The 14,080-nt window shown below is 42.7% G+C and overlaps 1 protein-coding gene across 3 annotated transcripts in view; it reads left to right on the top strand.

The window, feature by feature from the left end:
- lmbr1l (limb development membrane protein 1-like) overlaps positions 1-14,080 on the top strand; it is a 63,281-nt gene that overhangs the window by 30,273 nt on the left and 18,928 nt on the right. For all 3 annotated transcript variants that reach the window (XM_080217920.1, XM_080217918.1, XM_080217919.1), the window contains exons 3-9: positions 1,261-1,294; positions 2,236-2,375; positions 4,082-4,185; positions 6,576-6,702; positions 7,565-7,633; positions 11,597-11,661; positions 13,979-14,051. In XM_080217920.1, coding sequence (XP_080074046.1) covers positions 1,261-1,294; positions 2,236-2,375; positions 4,082-4,185; positions 6,576-6,702; positions 7,565-7,633; positions 11,597-11,661; positions 13,979-14,051 — 612 coding nt within the window. The remainder of the gene's footprint in view (positions 1-1,260; positions 1,295-2,235; positions 2,376-4,081; positions 4,186-6,575; positions 6,703-7,564; positions 7,634-11,596; positions 11,662-13,978; positions 14,052-14,080) is intronic.

The raw sequence follows: 14,080 nt of genomic DNA, 5'->3' as shown, positions 1-14,080 counted from the left end.
ATTACTCTCCAAATAGCTATAAATCCTATCCCTAATAATTTTTTCTAAAACCTTGCCCACAACAGAAGTGAGACTCACCGGTCTATAATTCCCGGGGAAGTCTCTGTTCCCCTTCTTAAACAATGGGACAACATTCGCTAACCTCCAATCTTCCGGTACTATACCAGAGGCCAACGACGACCTGAAGATCAGAGCCAGAGGCTCTGCAATCACTTCTCTAGCCTCCCAGAGAATCCTAGGGTAAATCCCATCCGGACCAGGGGACTTATCTATCTTCAATCCCTCAAGAATATCCAGCACATCCTCCTTATCAACTGTAATACTGTATTCTACTCCCCTGCAACCCAGTGTCCTCCTCAGCTATATTCTTGTCCCCCTGCGTGAACACCGAAGAGAAATATTGGTTCAATGCCTTTCCAATCTCTTCCGGTTCCACACAACTTCCCTCTGCTGTCTATAACTGGCCCTAATCTTGCCCTAACCAACCTTCTGTTCTTGACATACCTATAGAACGCCTTAGGATTCTCCTTAATCTTATCAGCCAAAGTCTTCTCATGTCCTCTTTTAGCCCTTCTTAACTCGCTCTTCAACTCCCTCCTAGCCAATCTAAAGTTTTCTAGTGCACTACCCGAGCCCTCAAGTCTCATCCGAACATAAGCCTCCTTTTTCTTTTTAACCAATGAATCAACTTTTTTAGTGCACCACGGTTCCCTAGCCCTACCAATTCCTCCTTGCCTGACAGGGACATACCTATCACAGACTCGCAGTAGTGGAGGAAAGGATTCTAGGTTGGTTTTGGATCAGATTTTTCACAAAAATGAAGCGCCATCTACTGAGAGCATTGAAGGTTATAGAGATGGCAATGAATACTACTTTTGGGGAGCAAATTTGGTATTCCTTGAAATGGGGGAATCTAGGATGGAATAGTTGTGTATCGGCTCTGGATGGAGTGAACTTGATGGTGTCAAGAAATGGCCTTTTCTTGCTCCAGTCTTTGTACCCTCAAGACTCTGGAAATTTAAACAAGCAATTTTGATCCGCTTTGAAAACCTGGATTATCTTTTTAAAAAAAGATTGATTATTCTCCATAAACTCAAAACTGGAACTGAAACTTTGACCTGAGAATTGTGTTATCTGTGTGGTGTCAACCGGTTTTCTTCAGTCTTAAAGGTGTTATAGAGCATGTTCCCGTTTAATCCAAGAAATAGTAAAACGTTAATTCTAACAAGCTTGTAATGTGAAATTATCTATCTTCTCTAGACAATAATGAAGATGCAACAGTCAATCGCATCACGTAAGTGTAACTTCTAAAAAATTAAACTCCATCCCCACTTTAGTTTTTTTATTGAATTAGTGTAACCCAGTTGGTCTTATTGGTCTGGCTTGGGTGGGGACTGCTTCCTCGAGTAACAAATGTAAAATGACTCGGGCATCAGTTTTACGTGGACTAAATTACATGAAGCAGCGTTAGTCAGCTGGACTTTGTATCAGTTAATAATACTGAAAGGTTAATGACATCCCCATTCTGTCCTTTGAACAGCCACAGCTGTAATTGTCAGTTATCTGGCCTCTTTCTGGTTTTTGTTTTAATATACACGGTGCCCTATTGTAACATGTGATTTGTTACTCTACTAATTACCTAGAGAAAGCAAGTTCAGATCCCACCATGGCAATTTGAGAATATGAATTAATTTGTTAAAAATCTAGAAATCAGTAAAAGTAGCCATGAAGTTGTTGGATTTAAAAATCCGGTTCACAAAAGCCCCAGTTTGGCAGGGGGGGAGGGAGGGAGGGCGGAATTTGCATTAATAGAGCATCTTTCACACCCTCAGAACTTTATCAAAATGCTCCCTAGCTAATGCAGTATACTTGCAGTGTAGTCACTTGTTTTATAAGCATTTAGATGAGAATGTCATAGTCTTGTACCTTGAACTGGATAGTAGGTTATCTCACTGTTTCTGCTGCCAATGTGTTCAGAAGATTATCTGCATTGTTTGAAATGCTGATGAGTCTCTTGTTTCCCCTCCAAAAATCTAATCAGCAGACAGTAAGACACTATTTACTGAAATAGGAACCCTCCCCCCACCATTTTTCCATTAGGGAAAAAGAACTGAAGCTGTGCCATGTGTCACATCTAAATGGCATGCTCAGTGGAAGGTGTTGATCTATTGCAATAACATGGGTTAGACCCAACAGAACACATGACTAATAGTAACTTTTTTTGTTTAAAAATAGGTTATGGATGTGCACATTCACCCTTGCAGTATCTGCTGGTGCAGTCTTCCTACTTCCATTTTCAATTATTAGCAATGAAATCCTGCTTTCATTTCCAGAAAATTATTACATGCAGTGGTTGAATGGCTCCCTTATTCATGGTGAGTAAATGGTAACTCGAATGTTGTTTGGTTCCAAGTAATGGATAGAATTGACAAAACAGTTTTATTGCATTAGCTATGATAGGGCAGCACATCTAATAAGAGTTGTGTTCTTGTAAGTTGGAAAATATCAAATTGAGGGCCCTTTTTCAGTGTGTTTGCGAATGGCAATCTCCAGTATCATTTTGAATGCCAAGGAAAGGCTGTATAAATGTGATCAAACTGGTACATAGCCCCAGAGAATTAACAGTTTGTCTCATAAGCTTCCAATCTAAGAACCACCTTGCCAGGATTTTAAAACAAAATCAAGGCCATTGTTATCTGTGTGCCACAAAAGTACAACAGTTGATAAAAAGCATTTTCTTGTGAGTTAGCTGATTTTAGCTGAAGCAGTAATTAGGCTAGTGCATTTGGTCACGTCTCATGGCTCAAGAGAAGGAAAATGAGCTAGGGCTTCTTGCGCTAATCACTGACTAAAAACGTGTGAATTTGTCAGTTGGCTCTGGCTGTGAGAACTCACAAAAAGAATGGGTATTATGGGGTATGCCTTGGACCATTGGGACCAACAAGTGTCACCACCTTCAGAATGGGAGAAAATCAGCCACAGAATCTCCACAGAGGAACATTGGTACTTCCTGATTTTGCACATTCTTATCTGTTATGTTGGCTGGCCATAGAATTCAAAACCAAATCCACTGTTTGACAGTCATCCACTGCTTGCAATGATCCACACTTAATTTTTATTGCCACATTTGTCTACCTAATATCAATCTGAGTTGCAATTTGAATCATTAATGCAGCTAAAAGCATGAACTGAAAATGAGCTTTTAATTAGCTACTGATTTTTCTTCTGTATGATTCTGCAGGAGTGAGTTAATGTTGCCATCTAGTGGTGAAATGGGGTAACACAAGTAAATGCAATTTCTAATTTTTTTCATGCTTGTTGGTGTGATGGTTTTGCTGTACCTGTGGCATTGCAGTATGGGAGATTATAACGAGGCTTTAAAAAGGGGAAGATGACCAGTATCACCCAAATCTATACTCTGGCATTTTCTTTTCTCCTTGCTATTGAATGTTCTTTCCTTTTTTTTTCTTCGATCATGCTGTAGTGTAGGCATCAGTCACTTACAGTAACTAAAAGACTAATTATAACTAATGATGTCATCCTGCAGGATTGACTGATTGCCCAGGCATCAAAGATTCATTTCCAGGACGCTGCTGCAAATAACCCAGGAGAACATTTAGGAAGTGTTTTTTTCTCTTTGGGGATTTCTGTTATAAAAATATTTGGCAATACAACAGGGAATTGTTTGACAGTCAAGAGTCATCCAATCAGTTAAGTCTATTTTGAATTCCAATTTAGTGTGAGAAGGCAGTGCACTGGGATGTTTTAGTTGATGTGTTGAAATCTTCAGAAAGGCATCCATCCTGAGATCCAATTTGAGTTGTGTGATAGAAATTATGAAAGGCTTTTAAAATGTAAGTGTATGAAAATCATTTTCTTCAAATTATTTTCTTTTGCCCTTCCAATAGAGCTAATGTTCCCAATTAACATTCAATGGCAGTTCTGGTGGATATTTCCAATAATTAAGCTTCCTTCTGATTTATCTCACCAGTACTGGCTGCAGAACCTAATTATAGGGCAACAAAGGCATTCAAAATGAATTGGTCAGGTGTTAAGTGTCCTGTATGTTTTCTCCCTGCAGGTCTGTGGAATTTGGTTTTCCTCTTTTCTAACGTCTCTTTGGTGTTCTTGATGCCTTTTGCATACTTCTTCACTGAGTCAGAGGGATTTGCTGGCTCAAAAAAGGTGAGCAGGGATATTGTAGTGTTGAAGAAGATTGGAAAATCAGCAGTAAATGGCTGAATATAATTCAAATCATTGCTATGCAATAGGATGGTGATGGTTGCTTTTTCTCGTGTAATAACTACGCAATTGTTCAGTAGGAAGTAGAATATGCTAAATGAACTGATGCGGGGAATTACAGGCCGGTTAGTTTAACGTCTGTGGTAGGTAAAATGTTAGAATCCGTCATTAAGGAGGAAATTGCGAGGCATCTTGAAGGGAATTGCTTGATAGGGCAGACGCAACACGGTTTCATTAAAGGGAAGTCGTGTCTGACAAATTTACTGGAGTTCTATGAGGATGTGTCTAGGGCGGTGGATAGAGGAGAGCCGGTGGATGTGGTCTTTCTGGATTTTCAGAAGGCGTTTGATAAGGTACCTCACAAGAGGTTACTGCAGAAGGTCAGAGGACATGGAGTTGGGGGTAGGGTGTTAGCGTGGATAGAGGATTGGTTGTCAAATAGGAGGCAGAGAGTGGGGGTCAATGGGTGCTATTCGGATTGGCGGTTGGTGACTAGTGGGGTGCCCCAGGGGTCGGTGCTGGGGCCTCAGCTATTTACCATTTATATAGATGATCTGGAGGAGGGAACCGAGTGCAGGGTGTCGAAATTTGCTGATGACACCAAGATTGGGGGAAAGGCAAATTGTGCGGAGGGTGTGGAGAGTCTGCAGAAGGATCTAGATAGGCTGGGCGAATGGGCCAGGAAATGGCAAATGGAATTTAATGTTGGCAAGTGTGAGGTGGTCCACTTTGGTAGGAAGAATGGTAGGAAGGACTATTACTTACGTGGCGAAAAACTGCAGCAGGCGACGGTGCAGAGGGACCTCGGGGTCCTTGTGCATGAGTCGCAAAAACCCAGCCTGCAGGTGCAGCAGGTGGTCAGGAAGGCGAATGGGATGCTGGCCTTCATAGCGAGCGGGATTGAATATAAAAGTAGGGAGGTCTTGCTGCAGCTGTATAGGGCATTGGTGAGGCCGCAGCTGGAGTACTGTGTGCAGTTTTGGGCGCCGCACCTGCGCAAGGATATTTTGGCCTTGGAGGGAGTGCAGAGGAGGTTTACTAGGCTGATACCGGAGTTGAGGGGGTTGAGCTATGAGGAGAGGCTGAATAAACTAGGCTTGTACTCGTTAGAGTTTAGAAGAATGAGGGGAGATCTCATTGAGACGTATAAGATGATGAATGGGATGGATAGGATAGAGGTGGAAAGACTCTTCCCGCTCAAAAAAGACAGTAGGACTAGGGGGCACAGCCTCAAGATAAAGGGGGGGCGGTTCAGAACGGAGTTGAGGAGGAACTTCTTCACTCAAAGGGTGGTGAATCTCTGGAATTCTCTGCCCGTTGAAGTGGTGGAGGCTGCCTCGCTAAATATTTTTAAGAAGCGGGTTGATGGGTTTTTGATAAGAGAAGGGATTAAGGGTTATGGGGAGAGGGCGGGAAAGTGGAACTGAGCCACGACAGATCAGCCATGATCTTATTGAATGGCGGGGCAGGCTCGAAGGGCCAGATGGCCTACTCCTGCTCCTATTTCTTATGTTCTTATATTTCTTATGAAGTACAATACACCACAACAGAGCAGCATCCATACAGCTCTTAAAAGCAATAGGTGGCTCAGGAAAAGTTCAGATGAGCTAGAATAAGATGAGTTTGGGCCTGCTGTTACAGGAAGTGACTTTGACACAGGTTTGGTTTGGCAGGCTAGGGAAAGGGAGGAATGTAACGTAAGCTAAATGGATGCTCTCAATCTTCATGATGAAAGTTCATACATCTTGTTGTTGGTGAGGATGGAGAGCAGTTTGAGAAGCTGGGAGTTATCTTTGATCCTGGAATAGTTTTGACAGAAGAGTGCAGATTCTGATTGGTTTGTTCCAGTTGGTTTTGCTGCTATTGCTAAACTGTTTCTTGTTGGGTCTTGTATTTGCTGTTGATGGTTCAGTAAGCTGGTCTGTTTTCTGATCTCCTGAAGCACGTGTTTGGCTGTGATTTTTGAAGGTGGTTAGCTGCTTAACCAAGGGGATGGTTGCAGCTGTCCACCATTTGAGGCTTTTTTATTAGTCTTTCATTGACTTGCTGTGTACTGCGTACCACCTGTTGCAGTTTGTGAATTCCAGCTATTTGCGGATTTGTCTATTGATGGCACGTTTTTCAGTGAGGATTGCACTACATGCACTCACTGGCTGAAGTTGTTAGCACTTTGAGCAACCAGGTTAATTAAACAGCATTTTGTCTTGATTTGGCGATTATTGGCTGCTGACATTACGGTTGCTGGTTTTAACATCTGACCTGGAGTTTCAGCTCAGATCTTTTTTGATATACAGGAACTCTACCTTTTTAGATTGTATTGTCTCCATCTGCAGGGAATTATGGCTCGGGTTTATGAAACATTTGTTGTCCTCTTCCTTCTGACCCTCCTGGTTCTGGGGATCGTGTGGGTGGCATCAGCAATTATCAATAATGATGCAGCAAGCCGAGAATCTCTTTATGGTGAGTATCTTGCTAAAGGCGCTACTCTAAATTGTTTGCTCTAATGCCATGAAAACTTCAATCAAAATCGCTCCTCAACCGTCTAAATTCCAGGGAGTAGAACCCAAGTTTGTATAAGCTCTTTTATAGTTGTAACCTTTGGAGTCCAGGTGTCAGAGTAAATCTACATAGTATTCCTTCCACAGTTGTTAAACCTTCCAAGAACGGCTCAAGTGACTCCATGTGGTCTAACCAAGACTTTTGTGGAGTTGAAGCATGACTTCCTCCCGTTCCCATTCTAATCTTCCAGATGAGGACCAGCATGCCTTTAGCCTTTTTGATTACTTTTGTGTACCCATTAATTATTTTCTTAAGGATCTGTGTATCTGGACTTCCTCGACCTCCACTGTTTCAAGTTTTTCACCATCTGGGAATTATCTAGTCCTCCTCTTTAGGTCCAAAGTGGATGACTCCATATTTGCCTAAATTTGAAATCTGTTTTTCCCATTCATTTAATCTCTCAGTATATTTAGTAATTTTACACATCTTCTAACTTTTTCTAACTACTTGCAATGCTGTCTATCCTTGTCATTAGCAAATTTGGGTATGTTGCTTTATATCCCATCATTGGAGTCATTGCTGGAAAAGGAATAGTGGCAAAAAGTACAATTTTAATATTTAAAAAAACTTAATACAGGGTTGAAGAACTTGCGGGTCTCAGTGCTAACATGGAATTTGGAGAAACATATTCCATAAATGCTCCTGTTATTTTTGGATTTACATATCCTAGTGTCCAAGTCTAAAAGCTGAGAATGGGACTATTGTCCAAGTCATCCATTCTTATTCAGTCCTTATTTTAATACATGTTTTCTCTTACCAACAGATCTGTGGGACTATTACCTTCCATATCTCTACTCCTGCATTTCTCTATTTGGAGTTCTGCTGCTTCTCTGTGAGTAACTCTTCCTAGGATAAAACGATAGCCTGTGCTACCCTAGATTATTGTTTTCCCTAACTGATGCATTTTGAAAACATTTTTGTGAAGGTTTTATTGTGAGGTTTGCTTAAATAACCCAGTACTTAAATTCAAATAGTTTGAATTCAAGTAGTTTGTAAATTGTATTCTTGGAGTAAATGTGAATTTGCATACTTAAACTTGACCAGCGTGAGAACAAAGCAGATTAAGGCTGTTGGACCACGTGACTGGAGCAGAACTTGGCAAGGGGGGTGGAATTCTTCCATCCTGCCCACCACAGGAATTATAATGAGGGTCCATTAACCTTGGGTGAGATTCTCCAATTTTTGGGTGAGCGGGGCTGGAGAATCCCACCTGTCATGTTTAACTTCCCCCATTGAGCTTTATTTTTCTTAAAGTAGCCAATTCTTCGATCTTGGGTTGAATGTTGCTTTTCTACAAGTCACATTGTGTAGAGTTTCATTACTGCAATTAAGATGGCAATGTCAATGCTTTAGTTTAATTTTATCTAACCCATCCTCCCCCCACCCCCACTTCAATGCCTGTGAAGTATGTACATAAGTGCAATAAGATTTCTGTTTAAAGCATGCAGTCCTTTGGGGGAAGTAGTGACATTGTGGTAATGCCACTGGGCTAGTAATCCAGAGGCCCAAGCTAACATTCTGAGGACACTAGTTCAAATCCCATCACGGAAGCTGTTGGAATTTAACTTCAATTAATAAGTCTGGAATTATATGAAAAAGCTAGTCTCATGATGACCTTGAAACCACTGTTGATCATTAAAAACCCAACTGCTTCACTAATGTCCTTCAGGGAAGGAAATCTTCTGCTCTTATCTGGTCTGGCCTCTAGACCCATAGCAATTTGGTTGACTTTTAACTGCTGTCTGATGCAACTGAGTGGCTTGCTAGGCCATTTCGAAGTCCTACAAAGAGAAATGAAACCAAACAAGTAAAGTTAATATATTAGTCACAAGTAAAGCTTACATTAACACTTCAATGAAGTTACTATGAAAATCCCCTAGTCGCCACACTCCAGTGCCTGTTCGGGTCAATGCACCCTAACCAGCACGCCTTTCAGATAGGAGGAAACTGGAGTACCCAGAGGAAACCCATGCAGGCATGGGGAGAACATGCAAACTCCACACAGTGACCCAAGCCGAGAATTGAACCCGGGTCCCTGGAGCCGTGAGGCAGTAGTGCTAACCATTGTGCCACTGTGCTGCCCCAGATCACCTAGTATTGACCTAGGCACTAGAAATGACAATGGCAGACTCAGCCCCTCAATCCTGTAAGCCCTCACTAACATTTGGGGGCCTGTGCCAACACTGGGCGAGCTGTGTCTCAGACTAGTCAAGCAAAAGCCTGCCATAATAATGCTCATGGAATTATACCTTGTGGATAATATTCCAGGCATCATTCCTGGGTGTGTCCTATCCACTGGCAGGACAGACCCAGCAGAGGTGGGTATACAGTCACCAGGTGGTTACTCTGGGAGTCCTCAACATCAGTTCTGGAATGCCAATCTCATGGCACCAGGTCAAACATGGACAAGGGAACAGCCTGCAGGTTACCACAATGGTTGCTTCCCAGCTGATGAATCAGTACTACTCCAGAATACCACTTGGAAGAAGCATTGAGTGGCAAGTGTATGTATTATACGCTGGGTGGGAAGAAAGGGGGGTGGGGGGGGGGGTAGCTTCACTCTTGGTGGCCTGGTAACACCACTGCTAACAAAGCTGGCCCAACCTGAAGGATATAGCTGCTAGACTGAGTGAGGTAACTGAGGGGCAAACCTACTTGACTTCATCCTCACGAGCCTGCCTGTCACAGATGCATCTGTCCATGATCACCACACAGTCCTTGTGGAGACAGTCCCATTTTCACATTGAGGGTACCCTCCATTGGGGTTGTGTGGCATTACCACAGTGCTAAATGGGAGAGACTTGGAACAGATCTAGCAGCTCAAAACAGGGCATTCATGAGGTGCTATGGACCATCAGCAGCAGCAATTGTATACAACCACAATGTGTAACCTCCTGGCCTGGCATATCCTGGTTCAATGAAAAGTGCAGGAGGGTATGCAGGAGTAGTATCAGGCATATCTGAAAATGAGGTGTCAACCTAATGAAGCTACAACACAGGATGACTTGTGTGCCAAACAGCAGAAGCAGCAAGTAATAAACTGAGCTAAGCGATCCCACAGTCAACGAATCAGATCTAAGTTCTGCAGTGCTGCTACATCCAGCCATCAGTGGTTGTAGACAATTAAGAAACTCGCTGGAGGAGGAGGGTCCACAAATATCCTGATCTTCAATGATGGAGGAATCCAGCTCATCAGTACAAAAGATGAGGCTAAAGCATTCATAACAATCTTAAGGCAAAAGGTCTGAATGGATGATCTATCTGCCTCCTCCGAAGCAATCGGATGCCAATATTCAGCCAATTTGATTCACTTCACGTGGTATCAAGAAACAGCTGAAGGTACTGGATACTGCAAAGGCTATGGGCCCCAATAACATTCCAGCTGCCAATGTTCTCTAGAAGTAGCCACTCCCCTAGCCAAGCTACTCCAACATTAGCATCTACCTGGCAATGTGGGAAATGGCCAGATACACCATGTCCAGAAAAAGCAGGGCAAATCCAGCCTATCCAATTGCCTACTGTTGATCCAAAGAGCTGAACTTCAGAGGTGAGGTGAGAGTGACTGCTGTTGATATCAAGGCAGCATTTGACCAAGAACAATATCAAGGAGCCCTAGCAAAACTAAAGTCAATGGGAACTGGGGGCTAATGTCTCCATTGATTGGAGTCATACCTGGCCTAAAGGAAGATGGTTGTGGTTATGGAAGGTCAATCATCTCAGTTTGAGGTCATCACTGCAGGAGATCCTTAAGGTAATGTCTGAGACCCAACCACCTTCAGCTGTTTTGTCAATAACACTTTCTCCATCATGAAGTCAGAAGTGGGCAAGTTGGTGGGTAGTTGAACGTTATTCAGCATTCACTGCCACTCTGATACTGAAGCAGTCCATGTCCAAACGCAGCAACATTTGGACAATATCCAGGCCTGGGCTGACAACCAGCAAGTACACACCGCACAAGTGCTAAGCAGTGACCATCTCCAACAAAAGAGAACGTAACCATCGACCCTTGACATTTAATGGCATTGCCATCACTGAATCTCCCACTTACCGAGGGATTGACCAGAAAATGAACTGGACCAGACATATAAATACTGTGACTACAAGAGCAGATCAGAGGCTGGGAATCCTGCAGCAAGTAACTCGCCTCCTGACTCCCCAAAGCCTGTCCACCATCTACAAGGTACAAGTCAGGAGTGTGATGGAATACTCCCCACTTGCCTGGATGGGTGCAGCTCCAACAACACTCAAGAAGCTCAACACCATCCAGGACAAAGCAGCCCTGCGTAATGGGCAACCATTTCACAAACATCCACTTCCCTCCATCTCCAGTGCACAGTGGCAGCAGTATGTACTATCTACAAGATGCACTGCACAACTTACCAAGGCTCTCTTAGACAGCAAGGACAAGAGCAGCAAATGCATGGGGGGTGCTACCACCTGTGAATTCCACTTCAAATCACTCACCATCCTGATTTGGAAATATACCACCATTCCTTCACTGTTGCTTGGTTAAATCCTGCAATTACCTTCCTAACAGCACTGTGGGTGTACCTACAACATATGGACTGCTTGGTCCAAGAAGGTGGCTCACCACCACCATCTCTAAGGATAGGCAGCTGAGCTAGCCAGTGGTGTCCTCATCCCATAAAGGACTTTTTAAAAAAGCTACTGATTAGTGCAGAATTACACAATTGAGAGAGAGTTTAAATCTGTCTGCTTCATCAGTATACAGAATGTAGAGAGCAAATTGCATAGGTTTTGGATTTCCAGAATTAACTTGTCTCCTTCTCTTCAGTGTGCACTCCTTTTGGCTTGTCCCGTATGTTCACTGTCACTGGCCAACTTCTTGTAAAACCCAGGGTAAGGAATCTTATTTTACAAACTCTCATCATCTAAGGTAATATTGCATGACTCAGCTTTTCCAATGGAATTATTTGAAATCACCATTAGACATGGGAGCAGAAGTAGGCCATTCAGCCCATCAAGTCTGCTCCACAGTTCAATAAGACTGACAGATGTAATAATCATTAACTCCACTTTCTCGCCCTTTCCTATAATGCTTGATTCCCTTACTGATTAAAAATCTGTCTATTCACCTTGAACATATTTAACAACCCAGCCTCTGGTAAAATATTACACAGATCCACCTCCCTCAGAAGAACTTGCATGGTATCATTACCCTTGGAGAAGTTCTTCCTCATCTCTGTCATGTGCTGTGGATAAAGGGGAACTGGTGGATGTACTCTACTTAGATTTCCAGAAAGCATTTGATAAGATGTCACATCAAAGGTTATTGTGGAAAATAAAATGTCAGTTTTAGGTGTAACATGTTGGCATGGATTGAAGATTGGCTAGCTAATAAGAAACAGCACAAATGGGTCTTTTTCTGGTTGGCAAGATGTGATGGGTAGTGTGCCACTGGGGACCAGTGAGGCCTTTCCACAATTGATGAGTTGGATGAAGGGACTGAAAGTATGGTTGCTTAATTTGCTGATGACACAATGATGAATAGGAAACTAAATTGTGAAGAGGATGTAAGGAGGCTACAAAGGAACATGGGTTAAGTGAGGGTGGGCATAAAATTGCCTAATGGGGTATAAATGTGTGCCAATGTGAAATTGTCCATTTGGCAGCAGGAATAAGAGCTTCCTTTGAGGGATTGCAGAGATCTTGAGGTACAGAGGGATCTGGGTGTCTGAATACATGAATCACAGAAGGCTAGTATACAGGTACAGCAAGTAATTAGGAAAGCAAATGGAAGGTTATTGTTTATTGAGGGGGAAATGGATTACAGAAGTATGGAGGTTAAGTTTCAGTTGTACAGAGCATTGGTGAGACCACGTTCGGAGTATTATGTACAGTATTGGTTTCCTTTGTTTATGGCATTTCAGTAGGTTTACTAAACTAATACCAAGAATCAGTGGGGTACCTTATGAAGAAAGGTTGGACAGATTAGGTTTGCATCCACTCAACTTTAGAAAAGTAAGAGGTGACTTGATCAAAACCTCATTCATTCATGGGACACGGGCATTGTTGGCTGGCCAGCATTTATTGACCTTGTACAATTGAGTGGCTTGCTAGGCCATTTTTGAGAGCAGTTGAGTGTCATTGCTGTGTATCTGGCATCACGTGTAGGCCAGACCAGTTAAGGATGACAGATTTCTTTCTCTAAAGGATGTTAGTGAACAAGATGGATTTTTCCTGAGGGTTACTGGTGGATGTGGAGAGAATGTCGTCCCCCCCCGCCGGTCAGAGAATCTAGAACTAGGGGCCATTGCTTGAAAATAAAGGGTCATTCATTTAAGGCAGACAAGGAAAACTTTGGTGTGTTTGCAAATACTGTGCTCACTATGGAGTATTGGATCTCCAAGGTGCTGTCTAGGCTTTTTTGAGGTGTGACGTCGCTGCTGTCTGATATTGGATGGACAGAAACTTTTTTCCAATACAGTATCAATATTGTTTATCATCCCTGCCACCAACTGTGTTCATTAACCACAGACTCCATTCGCTCCTCAGTGTTTGAGGCCAAATTACACATTTGTAACTTCATCATTCTACCAGACTCTGAGCTGAACTTCTGACCCCTTAGCCTCTCCATTACCAAGAACCTCCACTTCTAATATCACCATTCTTTGCCACTGCCTCAACTGCTGAAACCCTTATCCGTTATGTTGTTACCACCAGACTGAACTATTCCTTTGTTTTGTTGACCAATTTCCCACTCCCCACAAAATTGTATTCATTGAACTTGAACCCTAACCTGTACCAATTCTGCTTACCATCACCCCTGTGCTAACTGACTGTGTTGGTTCCCTGTTCAGCAGCCCCTTAGTTTTAAGATTGTCTTCCATGATCAAATTCCTCCAGACTCAACCCTTTGATCTCTGCGTTCAAATCCCAACCTCTTGAGCATCCATTGTATTAATCATTCTGCCATTGAGCTATCTGGGCCCCAAGTTCTGCAATTCCCTGTCTATCTCCCCCCTTTTTAGTACCAAAATCTGCCTTTTAGATAAAACCTTTTTTGGTCATCTGTCCTAATGTCATCTCCTCTGGCTCAGGGTTTGATGACACTCCTGTGAAGGGCCTTTGAGATATTTTGTCAATGGGGCTGTGTCAATGTATGTTATTGAAGGGTGATGGGATGCATCAATCTTGCTCTACTCTTTGATTGTAGCTTTTGGAAGACCTGGACGAACAGCTCAACTGCATACGATTTGAGGAGGCTGCCGTGCTACATAAGCTAAATGGTGTGTAAAAGTAATTCTTGCGGACAGTA

The sequence above is a fragment of the Carcharhinus amblyrhynchos genome, chromosome X (genome assembly GCF_965287045.1).
Source record: "Carcharhinus amblyrhynchos chromosome X, sCarAmb.v2.hapA, whole genome shotgun sequence".
Lineage (NCBI taxonomy): Eukaryota > Metazoa > Chordata > Chondrichthyes > Carcharhiniformes > Carcharhinidae > Carcharhinus > Carcharhinus amblyrhynchos.
This window is presented reverse-complemented; position numbering and strand designations above follow the sequence as displayed.